Source organism: Copidosoma floridanum, unplaced genomic scaffold (assembly GCF_036245765.1).
Source record: "Copidosoma floridanum isolate Cflo_tuat_1 unplaced genomic scaffold, Cflo_Japanese_pri ptg000026l, whole genome shotgun sequence".
Lineage (NCBI taxonomy): Eukaryota > Metazoa > Arthropoda > Insecta > Hymenoptera > Encyrtidae > Copidosoma > Copidosoma floridanum.
Window position 1 is genome coordinate 5,772,152 of NW_028321903.1, and position 18,526 is coordinate 5,790,677.

At 36.2% G+C, this 18,526-nt stretch overlaps 2 protein-coding genes across 3 annotated transcripts in view; both read right to left on the reverse strand.

Annotated features, from left to right (window-relative positions):
• The window catches only part of LOC106641881 (uncharacterized), an 84,785-nt gene that overhangs the window by 19,486 nt on the left and 46,773 nt on the right, over positions 1-18,526 (reverse strand). Inside the window, exons 1-6 of one of the 2 annotated variants that reach the window (XM_089595590.1) lie at positions 17,616-17,809; positions 16,503-17,538; positions 15,655-16,445; positions 15,394-15,579; positions 15,143-15,315; positions 14,744-14,862 (exon numbers count right to left, since the gene is read on the reverse strand). In XM_089595590.1, coding sequence (XP_089451716.1) covers positions 14,744-14,862; positions 15,143-15,315; positions 15,394-15,579; positions 15,655-16,445; positions 16,503-17,538; positions 17,616-17,675 — 2,365 coding nt within the window. In that variant the 5' untranslated portion in view covers positions 17,676-17,809. Of the gene's footprint in view, positions 1-14,743; positions 14,863-15,142; positions 15,316-15,393; positions 15,580-15,654; positions 17,539-17,615; positions 17,810-18,526 lie in introns of those variants that run through there. The other variant, XM_089595589.1, reaches the window with a different exon arrangement.
• LOC149373837 (uncharacterized) lies at positions 6,417-6,822 on the reverse strand. Its single transcript, XM_089595640.1, has 2 exons — positions 6,597-6,822; positions 6,417-6,554 (listed from the first exon to the last, which is right to left on the reverse strand). Exons 1-2 carry the CDS (start codon positions 6,820-6,822, stop codon positions 6,424-6,426), a joined length of 357 nt encoding a protein of 118 aa, XP_089451766.1. The 3' UTR covers positions 6,417-6,423.

Consider the following 18,526-nt stretch of genomic DNA (forward strand, 5'->3'; position numbering starts at 1 on the left):
GGGAGTATTAAAAAGTATTACTGCAAGTAAGGCTGCTAAGCAGCAAAGTCATAACAAAACTATGAAGGATATTACTTTTAGGAAAAGCCTAACACTTCAACCATACAAAACTGGACTAGGTATCTACTTGAAACCATACGCAGAAAAAGATTTGAAAAAAAAAGCTTTAAGGAAGACATCCCGCTAGAGCTATTACGAATGATAATTTATTAAAATATGTTAAAAAAATAAAAATCCCCGATTTTCGTGGTGTATTTATGCGAAATGACTTAGTATTACTCTAGGAGTGTCTTAACACCTACCCCCACTACTACCCTGTCCGCCATTTTCAGTCAAACAGTCCCAGATGCGCGGCAGACGATTTGAATCAAATTCATTTTCTTTTTTGAATGTTTACACAATCAAAATCCTTATTCATATGCTAAAATATATATTTAAGTAACGAATTAAGATGATTAGCTCAAAATTAAAAAAAAAAGAGATTTGAGTTGTGTATGCGAGTAGAATAGAAAATGAAGTAGATTTAAATCCGCGCCTCCGAGACTGTTTGACTGAAAATGGCAAACGGGGTAGTAATAAGGGTAGGTGCCCAAACACTCCTAGAGTAACACTAAAATGACTGACCTGTTGATGGACCTTGTTATCGTAAAACTGCTATAGTTAATGATGATATTTAGGTAATGATGTCTATATAAAGTAGTGGCAAAGTGCAAAATTATTCATTCACTTTTGAGCAGTCATGGAAGAAACATTTCGAGTTTTCTGAAATATCTTCTGTATTAAAAGCAGAATATTTTTCACCTATCCTGTTATCATCGAAACATAACTACATGTTTGGCTTAATACAACTTATAACATTCAATTTAACTCCAAATATAAAATAAAAATAATACAAAGGTAATAATAAATTTTACGTGGCTGATCAAGTAGTTGTTTTACTAACAGGTAGCTACAAAATTCGGGATATCAAGTAATTTTTAGTGAAACAATAATACACTTCATAGTGTAATCACTTGTAGTCATACAATTAATTTTAGACCAAAAGATTCTATAGGCCGTCTCTTAGGTTTCACTAAATGTGTTCTTGAAGATAGTACAACGCACAGCTCAGATTTACCAGTAGCTATTTTTAAAGTTAACGCACTAAGCGTTGAGTGTTATATCACCACTGCAGCCTACATAAATGGAGGAAAAGTTCATATCATTCACAAATTTTTTTCAGCTGTACCACCATGCTATAAAATCATCGAAGTACTATCAAAAAATAATTTACTTGCCAATTGTTGGACGCATAATCGACTACAAACAACTACGCATCGTAGATTAGGAGAGTAATCTAGTCAATTTTCGTGAAGAAGTTATAAACGTGAGGTTACATTTAAAACCTTCATCGTAATGGGAATCATATAAAACACTAAAAGCTATATAAGCAGTTCAACATGCACTCCAGCAGTCAGTCGACAACGGACAGTTAAACTATCAACACGTTAAAGACAACTGACACGTCAAAACATTCAGTTTCTAAAAAATTTAGGATTTAAAATAAAAAGCCGTGGTGGAAACTTACTAGCATATTCTTGTTGTGTTGCGTAAAGCATGGAAGAAATTCTAAGCATTCAGTCTTCTGTCGACTTTAATTAGTCCATAGCTCACTATGAGATTCATGCTCATCAGCTATACGAATCCGCAGCATACGGTAACAGCAATGAAATTCGTATATCAATTCAATATCAAGATCTACTTTTGCTACCATCTCGCAGCTCGTTACACATTTATGAAAAGTTAGATAAAGCAGATGGAAATACAGCAACTACGAATTTTGAGCTGGTTAATACCGCCATCTGCCACCTATTTGAAGAAATTAGGTATGAGATGAACGATATTGAGATAGATAAGTGTAAAAATTTAGGTCTAACAACCCTCATGAAAAAATTGACACTCAGTCCAGATCAAAACGTATTGTATCAGAATGCAGGCTGGAAGGGAACTCACGCTTCAAGTCTAAGGAGGGGTAGCTGCTTTGATGTCTTGGTTTCCCTCAGCATGATTTTAGGTTTTGCTACAGATTATCGAAAGATAGTTGTCACCGTAAAACATGAACTCATAGTTACGAGATCGAGAAATGATTTAAATGCAGTTGTTCAAGATGCAATTCCTGCTGCAAATGCTAATCAACCATCGACTTAGAAAGAGTTTAAAATAGCTATTCTAAACCTCAAATGCCTTATGCCCTATGTAGTGATGTCGGATTCTTATAAAATTTGTCTGCTCAATTGTTTGTGAAAAGACTACTTGATATCTATGCGTTTTTGTACATAGAAGCTCTATGAATATCCACTCTTACGCACAACATCGAATCATATCTGGGCAGTCGAGACGTCTAATCAGTTGGGAAAGCCACGTTACGTTATACTGGCTTTCCAAACAAACCGAAAGAATCAGACAGCTGCTAGCACTAGTAAGTAAGATCACTGTAACATATTATCCTTATAGAGATCTCAATCTCGATATGACGAACAATCAGTATGGACTGTTGTACGACATGTACGCTCATTTTCAGATTTCATATTATAGTAAGGTCCCGTACCTTTACTTAATAGATATGATTTTCTGAACGTCACGCCTTTGATTGTGATTGATTGCTCCAAGCAAAATGAGTCATTGACAAATTCTCCAGTAGATGTGCGTTTGGAATTTGAATTCCATGCTAATTTTTCCGCCAATACATTAGCCTACTACTTGATTCTACACGATCGTATCGTTCAATATAGTCCAACAAGCGGAGACTTTAAGAAGCTCATATACAGCTATAAAAGTCATGCACACGGCTCTACAAACATCATTCATCTTTCAACTGTCATAAAGAAAGGTCAAAGAACCAGCTGGAGCAAAGAAGTAGAAGAGAACAAGCGAAGACAAAAAGAGTGGGATAAAAAATTTTGAAAAAAATTTGAGAGGGTGGATGAAAAAATCTGTGGAAAAAAAACTATTAAAAATGATAAGAAAAATTGTCGTATCTTTTAATCATTATGTCCCATGAACCAACTGAAAGCAAATTCACCAGCGACGTGAAGTATTAAAAACTTTTTACCAAAAAGTGATGATGAGTATGAAATCTTAGTAGAAGAATCAAACTGAAAAGTTTTCAACTAATAAATCATGGTTTTCTAAACATTAAGGTTATAAACAATTGTAATTAACGAATTACATAGTTAACATCATGGTGGTCGAGGGTAAAGCTATGAAGGCTGATGCATAACTCTGGTAACATCATTCATTTATCAACCGTAATGGGACAAGGTCGGAGCGCAGAAAAGAAAGAGTACGACAGAAAATACTAAGAGTGTGAAAAGTTTATTAACAGGTATGTCAAGTGGACTGAACAGAAGAAAAAGAAATCAGGAAAAAGTAACAAAAAAGTGATCTATTTGGAAAGAAACTATTCAAAAATAAGAAAGTGATGAAGTTACAAGCAATTAATGCATTACATAGTTGATATGAAAGGCTTTAAACAGCCTATCAACGGTTTAGTTCTCAAGAAATTAGCTATATTACCGCTCCATTCCGATGGTGAACCCAGTACCTCTCAGATAAAAACAGAAGAGCTGTTTTCACGGTATACCGTGAAAGTCGGGAAATTTCCCGTACAATACTATAGGAACAATTCTTTGATAACACCTACATAATGCAAGGAAAGTGCGTGTATTTGCATCATTGAGGAAACAATGGTTGGAGAAGTTCAAATTTAGAACTGATAAAATAAAACTGGCTACTGTTCACCCCTATGATAATGGGGCGTACAAAGCAAACTGTGCACATCATACGTTAGATTATACAATAAGTTTTTCCTAGATTTGCCTGAGTCCATGGAATGCATGTAACCTACGACTTCCCTTTCTTTGAGTATAACCCCGGTTAGTTGGTGGTGGTAACAATCGGCTAAGAATACTATCTAAACCGAGGAAACTCGAAGATTAGGAACCAACACACTAACAATGTGAGTGTTTATATGTCGGAGGGCGAGTTCGTTGCCCTGTGTAAAAGAGCGAAGTCGCTCGGATTGCCGATTGTATGAAAAATGTTTAAAATAATTGTTTTCAAGTTTCAACATTTATCTGTTGAATAATCAATTAATTCCTGCACGATATACAGCAATTGTTTTTGATTATTGCTTTATGGATTTTTATCGTTCCCTGAATATTCCCTTAAGTTAATGTTTTTATCCTTCTAAATAAATTTATTTATGCCCTTTTTTTTGGTACAGACAATATTCTCAGTTTATATAAAACAATTTCATAAATATCTTAACAGTTATGATTTTATTCATAAACTCTAAAAAGGAAACTCGCAATCATACGTGGAGGGGAAGGTTTACTTCAATAAGCACAATCGATTTTTATTTTTATTTATCTTATATTTATTAAATCATATAATTTTAAGGAAATCGTATCTTCAATTTCTACATGTATTAATTTTATTTTAATAATCGCGATTCTTTGAATTAATGATACAAAAAAAAATATACGTATACACGATTATTTCGAATTTACTTAAAATTTTTCCGCATTCATTTAACAGAAATTTTACATAAACGACAATTTAAATTTGATTTCTCCCTTCTTAATCTCAACTGACACATATTGGGTTAGACTAAAAACGAATTTTGAGTACAACCACGGAAAGTTAGTGCTAGGTAGGCTATCTATCCTGCGAAGTCACGTAGGGTTAGGTCGTTCTCCGGACCCTTGGGTGTCTTGAGCACTGCTCAAGTCATCGACCCAGGAACTTCACCTAAGGAACGTGGTCGCTAACCCTAATGACTTGACCACTTGGGGATGCGTCGTCTCCACGCTTAAAGCGGTCGAGCACCAAAAGTCCAAGTAGGAACCGGTTAGTGGAAGTGTTACCTGTAGGTGGTGTGCAAACTTACTTTTCAGCTCTCGACCTTCGCACTTGGTCTCTTTCTCTCATCTTGTACTCGTCGCGGTAATATACCGGTGCACGGGAGAGTTCCAGGTCTGGGTGAGCAGCGGATTTTCCGCGTCCCAGGTTCGCTGGAGAAGGACTGACTTTACGTTACGTGCCGGCGCCTTTTATGCCTTCGTTGTCTCCTTTTGAGAAGAAGGTTTTCCATTTTTTTGGTGGACGCGCTCTAGCGTTTTATTAACGTACTAGACACACATTCCCCGCGCGCGGCGTTCAAATTTAAATTTTCATGTTTTAATTTAGTACGTATTTTAAATAGGAATTTTTTATGAAAGGAAATATATGTACAAAAAAAATGTGTACCCTTTATTTGTCCTTCTTTGAATTGTCTATTTGACGAATTTTTTATTATAAGGAAAATTTAATAAATAGAAGAATATAAATATAAATGAAAGGCGTGTATTATAAATTCTAGGTGATAGAAGTGCCCCCTTGCAAACCATTGCTTTTAGTGTTTAATAATTCTATTTAATTATTCTTTAATTTACGAACGCTATCTAGCAGTCAATAGGCGAACTAAAATGTTTGGCTACGCTTGTTTTGGATAGGTAAGATTCAATGGTTGTACCTCACAGATAAGAGCGTTTAGTTAGGGCTCTTATGAAGCTTGTCACAAAATAAACTTTATAATAACATAAAAATTTTTTTTTAATTATCTTATGGGTATAAACAGTATGAGAGGCATGTTTAAGTTATTTTTAAGTCACTTTATAGTTATCTTTTAGCCATGTTTTAAGAGGAGGTAAAGTTTGTTCGGTCAAAAAAACGCAAATTTTTAATAATTTTTTTAGAGCACTTTGCTATTATCGATTTATTTGAAAATTTAGTATGTTACTGTACAATATTTAAAAAGTTTGTAAAAAATATTGGTGCCAAAATATGAAGAAACAACGGAGTTATAGCAGTTTTTCGCCGATGCCTCGAAAAATGTTTTTTTTTCGGTGACCACGCATGCTCATCGCTGGATTATCTAAAATCAAAAAAGTAAATAGTTTTGGTTATTTGATATCTTTCTCCATCAAATGACGCTTTATTTTTTTACTTTTATAAATTTTTTCATGTTTTGCATCTTTTTAAGGTAAAAGATCGTTTTTTGCAAAAAAAAAAAAACGACTTATTTGTTTTTGTAAAATTGAAAAAAATTAAAAAACAAAAACAAAAAAAAAACAAAGCGTCACCTGGAAACTTTATATGTGTAGAATATGTGTACAAAATTTCAAAACGATCGGTTGAGTAGTTTTTTTGGGACACTGGTCACCGGCTTCAAAAATAACATATTTGGGGAAACCAATTTAAAATTTTGTACACGAAAAAAATTAAAATAACGTGAAAAAAATTAGATTTTCTTATAAAAATACCTATACAGAATCATCAATGTCAAGTCCATATAGTATATCACTATCATCCAAGAGATCTAAGGCATCTTTTTGATCCTGTCTATTCTGCCTTCTTTAGTCGCAAGTGTAGCTTTCTCGTTTTACTTTCAAATTCACAATTATGACAATGTGAACTTTTCACAAATATGTCGAGAACTTTGCCCGTCCAGTAGCCAATCAAGGACGATACACCTTAAAGCAAGGAAAATCCTTGTTTTTTCAACGTTCCGTCGCCTGATACTGTTAATTCCGATGTTTCTTTGAGATTATTTTGTTTAGTAGTTTCTTCTTTCTCTTCTTGAACGGCAGTGGCAAAATATTTACTGGCAACAATTTGTATGCTATCGTTTATTTTTTTCGTATACTTGTTATATGCAGGTTTTGAAATAAAACTGTTTGCAATGTCCATTAACCCACAAAACTTCTTACAACCAGCAAGTCCGAGGCCTAAAACTCGCATAAGAAATGCAAATCTGTAATTAATTGCGTATGGATTACCATTAATTCTTTCACTAGATGGAACATACTTAGGCTCTTTGCAATTTTCACATGAAACTTTTATTTTAAAACCGAGACCTTCTTTTTTGCACGTTTTAAAATATACTGCACCGTCACACGTTTTACACTTAACTAATGTTGCAATTGTTGAAAAAACAAGAAGAAAATCTACGATTTTGAAGTGTTTGTTATAGTCTTCTTCGATTTCTAAGGACGCGTTCAATTTAATTTTTTTAGCAGATGACTCGACGCTCTCACTTCATCGTTCTTACGTTCGTGGGGCATCACTCTTTTTCTCGGCCGACTTAACCTCGGGCCACCTTCACTACGACCTTCTCTACCGCTTCTTTTTGGCATTTTTTGTTAAGAAATGCACAATCACTGCAAAAACAAACTAGAAACTATACGGAGCAAGAGTTATGAAATCGGAGCTAAAATCAAACAACGCACACGACTGCTTTTCTAAACGTACAATTTTGAACTGAAATATATACTATACATTAAAGATACAGAACGTACGTTACATATTTTGTATACCTGAACAGAATTTGGTTGACCACCCTTGAGGGAGGGACTGTATACAATACAATAGAGACCCAAACAGCTGCCGCTTACCGCTCGGCGTAGGTAGCTAAAATGTGCGTAAAACTGAGTTGGAGCAAGGTTCGTTCAGACTGCTATAACTCCGTCAATTTTGCTCGGATTAATCTCAAAATTTAACACAATATTTCTGAGGTATTATGGATTTAAAATATCAAATAAAAAAAATTAAAAAAAAAATTTTTCAAACTTTACCCCCACCCCCCTTAATCATTTTCTAAGTTATCTATATTATCTATCTAAGATCATGTCAAATACAGCTAAAGGCGACTTTATGTTATCTTTAAAAGACATTTTGTATACACTTCATGTCGATAAAACAGTGCGGTACCATCTTCTAAACGTATCTGTATCAGTACTGCTACCTTTCAACTCTCCGATAGCACAGTCGGTATCGTACTTGATTATTATTCTGGAGACTGAAGTTCAGATCCGAATGAGAGCAAGAATATTTTTGTTTTTAAAATTTGTTTCTATAAATATCCAAATAAAATAAAAATAATTTTAAATCTCATTTTGAAATGCGCGATCTTTTAAAATTAAAAAAAAAAAATATACTCCAAAGCATACGCTTAATCCGTCTACGACTCCAAGCACTGCCCGAGCCCCCTAGCTCTTTTACCACTGCTTTTTATAGAGAAATAGTGAAGTGGGGTAAGAGTAAAGAGTGGTGGTGAGAAGTGATGCTGCTCTACAAGCATAGGCGACGGAGAGGAAGTGTGTCTGTACCCACGCGGGGTCTGGCTTGTGACTGTACCAGCTCCCGACAGCTAGCCCTATGCTCAATAGTTTCAATGGAATACTAGCAGTGCGTGTTTTAAACAAGCACGGGGGTCATTCCGGTAGTGCAGGTGAGCACAAGAGCGGTATGAGCACAAGGGCACTACTCCGACAGTCAATGGGCGCTACGGGCACAGCCAGCCACGCGAGTACGGGCACTAATCCGGCAGTCAGGAGCATAAGAGCGAGGCTAGCACCCACGCAGATACGGCAGCCATGCTCGTACCCAATCGGAAATCTAACTAGGACACTCCACTAGTTAGTTAGGTCCTAGATGGGCTGCCGAGGTAGGACCTACCTGTACATTTTAACGGGGCTCTAACAAGGCGTTACCTAGACCCAAGGTTGCTATCTTCTACCTAACTTACCCTGGCGTTTTGAAAACTGACATGTGAACGTGAGTGTGTATTCTGCATATTTCGGAGCACTCTGTGTGTGTGTGTGTGTGTGTGTGTGTGTGTGTATGTGTGTCTAAAAATTTAACCTTTTGAATGTAAAGAATTTCAATGCTGACCTCCTGGACCATTGGCTTAAATCATCAAACGAATGATGACAGAAAGCTTATAAAAATATTTACTGTGCAAATATCCCGAAAGAGAGATGTACTTTATTTTATATTATACATACAATATTTCATGCATACAATAAAGATGAATAGTATTTCAAATTACAGCAGCAAGTTTAGCAGAGAAAAGATTAACAACGAAAACATTGATTAATTTTAGAATTTGTATTTTTATTATGTAAACGCCTATTATTTATTAAATAAAAAATATTCAAATACATTTAAATTTTAGAGGGAAGCCAGAGGAAGGTAGCCCCGTACCTGTATGGGTGGGGTGGGCTCAGAGCGAGGTCATGGGGTGGCCTACTATGGGTTGGGTAGCCCAGAACCCGCTCTGTTTACCAACCTATGTCCCTTCAAGTATCAAATTTGAGATTCAGCGACTTTTTTACTACTCTATGATTGATGGACACAGCTCTGTGGCTGTCACGTTTTACCTCCACACATCTATGGTCTTTATTCGCCCACACGATGTTCTACATGGGGACGTTAAATTATGATATACGACACGCTACGTACAGCACATAGCATAAACGACGTTGGTCAGAGCTGCTTTAGGGCTGAGAAACTCCACCCCCAACAGAATAGTTTATGCAGAATCGAAAATACTACCCCTCCCTCAAGGATAAAAAAAATTAGCCAACAACTACATAGCTAAATGTTTCTCATTCACTAGCCACCCCACAATCTCTGCATTTCTTCCCTTCTCCACATTGCATCAGACTCTAACTGCTCTAATTACCTCAACCACCCTCTGATTAAAGCCCTCACTAAACTCTCTCCCCACCAGCACAATATTTACGCTAACTCAACTTCACCATGCAATTTCTTTCCAATAAACTGTCAACAATTTATTCCTCAAATCACCACATCAATAGGCCCAATCATTAATAAAGCTACAGATCCTAACATTGAATTTCTCCAACAATTCAACTCCATCATTTCCACCCACACCCCTTTTTACACCGATGGCTCTAGAACAAACAACACATCTAACACTGTACTCGCATTCTACAGCCCCCCACCTCTCAACTTCTCATTCAAAAAGGCTACCTACCTCCTCCCGCCTCCATATTTACAGCCGAAGCACTTACCATCTACCTCACCCTTTTATTCATTAGCACTAATAACATAAATAGCGCCGTAATCTTCACAGACTTCTTGAGCAGCCTTGAAACTATAGCAGACCCATCTCCCGTGTTCACATCACCTCATGCTACCATTCACCGGATCAAAAAAATCCTTCAAGAACTAAACTCTTTTAACAAATCGATCATCTTTGCGTGTATACCTAGTCACAAAAGCATACCAGGCAATGAAAAAGCTGACCTTCTGGCAAAAGAAGCAACTTCAAATGGACTATCCCTTACTTATCCCCTATCATGTACAGACTTCCGAGCCCTTCTCAATGCAGAAATCTCATCCGAATCTAACCTCCTCATCACCAACTAAAACTCTGGTAAAGGGATCTTTTACTTCACCAACACTGCTTCAAGACTTAATCCAAACCCTGGTTTCATCCCCTTCCTCTCTTAAGAAATCAAGTTACCACTTTCAGTAATAAGATCCAACCACTAAAACCTTTCCTACAGCCTCCATCGTAAAAACCTCACCGTAGACCCCAACTGTGAATGTGACGAAGATATTGAAGACCTCAACCATATTTTCCAGTCCTGCAAGCGCTATAACTCCTTAAGAACTTTTCTAATCAAAGCTCTATACAAACTGCATCTACACCCACCATTCTCAATCAATCCATTCCTCTCAGCATCATCAACCAAACTCATTGGAATTATCCACAACTTCCTACGCAAATGCAGCATCTCTATTTAAATGTCCCCTCTTCATTCCTTCAACCTTCCCGAACAGAAATTGTAAGTAGGCGATCAGTAGAGCCTACTTAGGCCTTAGGCTGACTCTCTTGCCAACTGAGGTCCTACGTTGGCAGTATCAGGTGGCGTTTGGTAGGCCCTAAGTAGGCTGCCCCCATTGACGTAACATAACCACCTTTCAATCGATAAGTATAGATATGTACATATGAGAATACAGTCACATTGTATTCTAATTAAACAAAAGTCATGCTCCATTTCAAACGAATCATACTTAATTTTCACGAAAATCTCCTATTACGGTATTGTTGATCACGTGTAGTTACAAAAATATAACCCTAAGATAAATAGAAATTTTAAATAAATGAAGATATAAATGTAACCTTAAAAACATCTTTCATTCACAATTGATATCAAGTTTACAATATGAACATGTGATTCGTGAGTTAATTTTGAGGAACTATTAAATAATAACCAAGAAATGAATACAAATTAAGTGCTCACACTGCCGTTTACTTTTCTTTCATACAAAAACATATTGACTCAATTAAATGACAGATGAACTTAATTTGACGGCGGACATGTAAATGACAGTGTACAAGCTGTTGAATGTTATATTTCATAATCTTAGTACGGTTTTTCAGTACTTTGAGAAACTTTGTTTAGTTGACAACGAATTTAATGTCGATTGATTTTGTCAGTCTAATATGTATAAGAATACTTATTATTTAAATAGGACTCGATAGAAAACATTCGTAATTTGTGTACTTAAGTATAATTTTACGCTGCAATTTATTATCTATATGTACACTTCAACTGTGGCTGATACAACTCTATATACAATTCGAGAGGTAAGATAACGGTAGGTTATATAGGCTGACTAATGAGTACCTCACACGCCCTCAGTAGGCTGCCTAAGTATAGCCTCACGAACTAGAGAGGCAACCGACTTTCATTTCTGTTCGGGTTCCCTACTAATTCTCTATTCGACCCATCAAATCCCTATACCACCCCCACACTTAAACTTATTCTTCTCTAAACTCATCTCAAGGCTATCTACTCTATCCTCATTATGCAGTCCACTCATAGTTAATCTTTCGAATTTCGCGTCCAAGGAACCCGACCATATTTAGCTATGCGCTGCAGGCGGACCCCAAAAGTTTATAGGTAATGGCTGTTCGGACTACGCTGCTACCAAGCAGCCAAACTGGTGCGTTCGGTTTACACCACCGTCTGCGACGGACGTCATTCAGCATTCAGCATATGGGATCAACTAAGGGCACGTTTGCATTTTCGTAAGTGCATTGTTCCTTTAGGTTACAGCTCCACTTGATCATACATTTTTATTCACCCTCTCTCACCAACCTAACAAACCTTTTAAATTATTTCCTATTCCCTATTTTCTCTTAGGGTGAGATTACATGGAGTCAGACAGTCTGCAGACTGGCAGACTCCATGTAATCTCACTCTTATCCAACCCCTTCTCCCCAATCCTTTTCCCAATTTCATAACCTACACCCGCCCTACGGTCTCTGCCATCGCCGCGGCCGCCGCTATAATTGGCGAACTGCCGTCGGCTAATGCTGACAAGGTCGGTTTTCTTCTCCTAGCCATGGTCAAATCTAGATCTAAAAAGAGCAAAAACAAGCGTTCAACGAACTTCTCAGCCCCCTCCAAAAAACTGCAAGTAGGCTCTGAACCCTCACAATCAGACAACCAAAACGACATGAAGACAGAAGACGCTTACATAGATGGATACGACTCTGAATCCTCCTCTGCTTCCTCTCATGCCTCTCTTACCCTTCATAATAAGCATGCTCCTTCCACTGACACAAAAAACAAAATTCTGCTCAAGTCTCTCTATGAAGAATCCTTTGAGCGGCGCTGACGTGACTCGGGCATGAGAGGTGTGGCTTATTGATTGGTGGCGGGTAGACGGTTCGTGACGGCGTCTCCACTCTTGAGGGAGTGGAACGGTTTGAAACAGGAGGACCAGACCGGTGGAGGCGCCGGTATGATTTTCCGGTCAAAACTTTATGCCAAAAAAGATTAACCGACGACTATATAAATAAAAGAGAGCGCTGTTGCATAAATAGCCAATCAGCAATCATTGATCGACGGTAGGCGATCGATCAAGGATTGTTGGTAGGGATTTTCCGAGGTATCAAGCAAGGAGAAATAGCTGAAAAGGGCAGTTCGATTTTTCGCTATCTCCCGTTTCATTGGCTACTTGTGGCTAAACTCGAGGGATTCGGAAAACAGCACCAAAGCTTACTGTGTGGCTCGCGATATTGTCGGGGTTTTTTTTTTCCTCTAAAGGTCTTGTGACCGGAGAGGAAGCTTGAGGGTCTTGGCTGGCTGGGTGCGATCGGGTGGCTGCGTGAGTTGGCGAGAGGAGAGAAGCCGGAGTCGATATCCAGGACCAGGAGTCCTTTGATATGTAAGGTCAAGAGTAAGCTAGTGAGTATGTTTTGGCTGTTTTTTTCATGAATAGTGGTTGTATTGGATGCGCAAGGGGCGTGACACCGTGAGGAAGACACCACGAGTCCCTTACGCATATGTTTCGCGCTGTGGGGGGACGAGAGACTGGTGGCTATACGCGACACGTGGTTAGGGAAAACTTGGGTCGCGAGGTGCACTTCGTGCCCTCCTCAAGTATATCGGATATCGGGTAGTGACTCCATTTCGCGAGTAGTGGCTTCGTGGGGAAATAATAGTGGCTCTTTGGGGGCATCGTTAGTGGCTCGTTGGCGGGAATCTAGTGGCTCGTCCAGTGTTAGCTGCTTGATCAGCGAATAAGTTTTTTTTGTTCAATAACTGCTGTGCGGGGCACTTTGGGTTGCGGCGTCAGGGTACGACGGTCGCATCAAAGAGGCCGAAGCCGCACAGCAGTACATGTGGCATTGTACTCGGGCTAGTGGTGTGCGTGTGCTAAACTGGCCGGTACAGCGTTATAACCCTTAGTTTAATTCTGTTAAAGTACGAGTAATAGACATAATAATACTACGAGTACCATACAAAAAGTGAAAAACAAAACAAAACTTGACTGTTTATATATTTTGATTTGCATGGCTAAATAACGATGCATTGACAGTATATAAATAAGGTTTCTAAAATTTCTTTAAAAATATTAAACTCGAGACTTCCAACTTATCCAACCTTTTAGTTTTAGTAAACGGTAATTTTTATGGGGTTGAAATGGAGAAATGATAAAATTACTCGAAATTTTAAACATATACTCCTTTAACTATTCCTGATATACTGTTAAAATTTCAGAATTTTCATCGGTGCCCAAACGAAAATATAAGGCTTCAAAGTTGCACTACTTAACGCGGCGAGCATACGCAAAATGTGTAAAAAAGAACATTTGATTTGATTCGATAATAGTCATACAAAACATTTTTTTCAAAAACTGATATTTTATTTCATTTGGCTATATAATTTTTTTTTAAATGAGAAAAATTGTGCTGTTTAAAAGACATGTTAATTTCATTATATTTTTCCATGTTTTCAGAATATCTATGAACAGAAATTTATTATTTCAAGTTTCAAAATTAAATTTTCATATTTATTATAGTTTCGTGCTTTCGTTGTAGTTGTATTTACAGGTAATGTTTCTAACATTATTATTTAACAAATTTTTACTACAAAAATATTGTTAAATCGTTTTTATCATAAAATCAATTAATATCGGTGACTTTTGGGACGACTACCTTTAGCGGGAGATCAATGAAAAAATTACAATAATCAAATTTTAAAAATTTCAGATAAATGTAGATTGGAATGATTGTTAGGCAGTATGTCAATTGAAGAAAGAAGAAATAAAAAAGGTTGCTGTTTGAAAGAAAACTATTTTTTTTCAAAATATCAATTAAGTGATTGCTCTTTCCTGGGGACATGATTTACTAGTAACAAAAATTACTATTTCATGCTCCTAAAAATTCGTTATATTATAAAATAAAATTTTTTTAAATGTATTTTTCACTAAGCTACCTTATACATGACAGATAAATATTTTCAAACATAAAAGACCAATAATTTGTTTCTGAAAATGACAAAATAAATATCAAACTACAGATCCCGCTAAATTTTATGCAGGCAATACTCACTTATTAAACTTGTAGTAATTTTTTTTTCCTTAGTATTTGGTGTCCATGTTTGACATCTGGTTCTTGCTGGACAAGACTGAGACATTACTGAATTTTGCAAACTTGGACAAATACCTAATCTGTAAAACGTCAAGGATTTTTTATTATTTTAAGGACTTACATGTATACAGTGTCATAACGACTTATAAAAAAAGAAATAAATAAATGATACTCAATTTGCTCATCAAATTTGCAATTCTACGTAGCACAGTAAACAGAAATCTTTATAGAGAAATGATAACACATATAAACATAAAAAGAAAAGAGCAAAATAAATTTGTATTACTTATAGACATATATATTTTATCTAATAATAATAAAAAATTGCATTCTTATTAGGATGAACAAACTGATCCATACTCTTTCATTTTTTTTCTAGCAAGTGTCCGTTGGGTGGCAAAAGAGTAAGTATGAGCAGAGCTTGGCCTATATGAGCGAGCCTTTTTAATTTCTCGATCATGAGCTATAATTTTCATTCGTTTAGCAGAACTTTGTGAAAATAAGTCTACTATGCTCAGAGAAGCAGCATCACACTAACAGATAGAATATGACTGTATACTTTTTGATGTGTAGTTTTGTGAAAAAAAGTCATTGATAAACATGTCTACTACCTGCAGTTGGAGTCTTTGATGAAAATTTAATTCTGCTAACTTAAGCGGCGCATCAATATGAAGTTTTAACATACAGTGCAGAGCTTCTCTATAAGTATTTTTTAAAGCTATGACTTTCTCACTTTTCATTAGCCTTCTAACTAAAAATCCTCTTGCGTATGCGTTTATTATACTGGCAGCTTTCATCTAGAGTTTTGGTAAGATTATTGTATATTTTAAAAAATACACAAAAATAATAAAAGTACATGAATAATAAATTACATGATTTTCTGTGTATAAAGTACTATCTGACACAAAAGAATAATTACTTTTGCCATCAAAAGGAAGGAGTTGTCTATTAACACTACAACTTCTGTGAGCTGATGTTCCAACTGGAATGTCATCTATTGGTTTTAAATTTGACAAACCTGAATGCCTACTAAAAATTGTAAGTTTTTCATCAAATCCTTGAGAAGGTTGACAAGAAATTGGATTATATGAAGAAATACTAGGCATAGCTGGCTGATTAGTAGAACTGCATGCTTGTGGTGCTATTTCTTTCGAAGAGTTGTTACATTGGACTGATTTAAAGTGTATTTCGTCACTATGATAATTAGTTCCATTTTGCTCAGGTTTACCATTGTCTTCTTCGTTTTGTATCCCATGAGCCTTAGTCTTTACTACTTTGAAATTTTCAGGCACAAGTTCTGCACCCTTACTTGATATAGCTTCTGTTAGTGCTGAAATTGAAATTTCAGGAAATGCTTTTCTGATTTGGGCTAGCAACAATATTTGCTGCTTCTTAAAATTTTCCTGCATTCGAGTTTGTTCTTTAAGCTGGCGTGCCATCAGTTCTAATATTTGTTTTTTGTGAGTTTCTTGAATTTCTTTAAAAACTTTAACAATTTTTTCAGATGTTGCGATGGGCTTTTGCTTTTTTGTGATACAATTCTGTGCAGTATTTTTCCTACAGTTTTTATTAGTAATTGTATTTAGATTCAAATCATTGTCACTTGTTTTAACTGATTTTTGTATAGCACTGTTCGAACTGCTAAATGGTTCAGACAGTTGACCTGTAAAACGATGAATGGAAATGTTTTTATCAAATGTTCTACAACTATTATGCATACCTCTTACAGTGTAAGCTGATGAATACTTTCGCAAGCTAATTCTACCACCAGCAGCTTTCGAAGAGTAACATTTTTCAGCAAAAATGGTTTGAATACAATCCACAGACTTTGTCTGATACATATCTATTGGAGATCCGGTTTGAGAATTTGACACTGATTTGCAAGCTCTTTGACAAAGAATATTAGGAAAGTTATTTCTTTGGAACTTGGCTGATAAGTTAAATTGAGGTGAGTTTTTCATATTTACTGAAGCTTTCAAATCATCTTTGATTTGGCTGGTATTCCATTCTTTACACACAACTGCCTGGACAGGGACACTGCACTTATTATCAGTACTTGGTATTTCATTTTGAATAAAAGCCAGATGAACTGGACTGGTTTGGTGTACAATATAAGAACCCCTTTGCAATAATTTTGGAGATTCATCACTTGTAGATAACTTACCATATGACTTAGATTGATCTAATATTATTGGCACAATATCCAAAGATTTAGGCACTTGTGGTTTCCACTTTTCCAGGGTACTTTCTGGACAATGCTTTTGAATTGGAACAGATAGATCAAGATGATACGAATTGTAACTACTCGTTTTGGTATCTGAAAAACTGCTACTTTCATTGAGTGTTTTGTGCATCAAACTATTACTTTTGTTTGATATACAATTATCATAATGCTCTACTTGCGATTGTTTCAATGTAAAATTATTCTTTTTGTCAGTTGACTCACACGTCTGATCAGTATTAGTGATAAAACTTTTTATTGTTTTCATATTTAAGTCACAGTTGACATTAATTAAGCATGCTGATTCATCCCTTTTAATAGCGGGAACTAATGTTCTACCAAATGTGTCTGTTGTTTGGTCACAACTTCTACATTTCTCATTTATCAAGTTAGTTGGAATGTAATGATTGTTTGACAAACTATTACATTTCTCTGATACAACTTTTTTCCTACTTTCTAATACCTTTAATCTCTCTTGAACCGCTACAGCAAGCTGTTTGTAGTACCGAATTTCTGTCACAATATCACTTGTGATCTGAAAAAAAGAACATTGAAACATTATGTTCAAAATACAATTATAATTTTTAATACCTATATATATATTTCACTTACAAGAGGTGGAAGTACTGGTATATCATTTAGGACTTTAGATGACGAAAATTCATATTCCATGTTTGTATCTTGAATAAAAATGTTGGGAAAAAACTCATTAACACTTCATGAGTCAGAATTTGGAAAAAAAATTCAAATCAAATGTTAACTATGGAAACGAAATTCTGTAGATACAACCAAGTCATTTAAGTTAGATGAAAAAATTACTTAGTGTGTTTTTCTCGTTAATTGTATGAGTATTAATGAATATTTCTATGATGGTAAGTTGTACAATGCAATTTAAGAGTTGAGAAGTATTTATTATTCAATTTCGATTCCGAACGTATCACTTCTATTTTAGAATGGTATGTTGTCATAGAGATAATATAATAGAGGAAGCGAACTGCATATTCTTCCGTAAGTAGAAGCGTATACGGTCAGGTCGGTCAGTAGACAGAGGAAGACGACTGATTTGGTCTTGCATCTCTCTCTGCTCTCTGCATTGATTGGCTGCTGCTTGACAGTATATATAGTGGTAGTATAGTAGCGTTCGCTTCCTCCATTATGTTGTCTCTATCTATGGTTGTGTTGTGTTGTGATTTGTGAATTGTGATCCCGAAGAGATATAGGATGTAATCCGCAATCGCCGCCAGCAGTTACATATGTACGACGTGACAACGTTGCGTGGTTGGGGGCACTACTGTCGATTTACTGGTGATGTGATCCGCAATCTCACCAGCAGTAAAGCAGACGACGTCGGTCTACTTGCTCTTTTTCGTGACATTTTTCGACATTCTATCGTCTGCTTTGCTTTGTTTACAATCAGAAAATGTCACGAAAAAGAGCTATAGTAGACCGACGTCGTCTGCTTTACTGCTGGTGAGATTGCGGGTAACATCGCCAGTAAATCGACAGTAGCGCCCCCAACGACG

Bases quoted from the DNA above. Each gene is read 5' to 3' on its own strand.
- LOC149373837 (XM_089595640.1), bottom strand. From the start codon at position 6,822: ATGCGAGTTTTAGGCCTCGGACTTGCTGGTTGTAAGAAGTTTTGTGGG. The intron at 6,555-6,596 runs GCGACGGAACGT...CCTTGCTTTAAG, and splicing joins ATCGGAATTAACAGTATCAG to GTGTATCGTCCTTGATTGGC.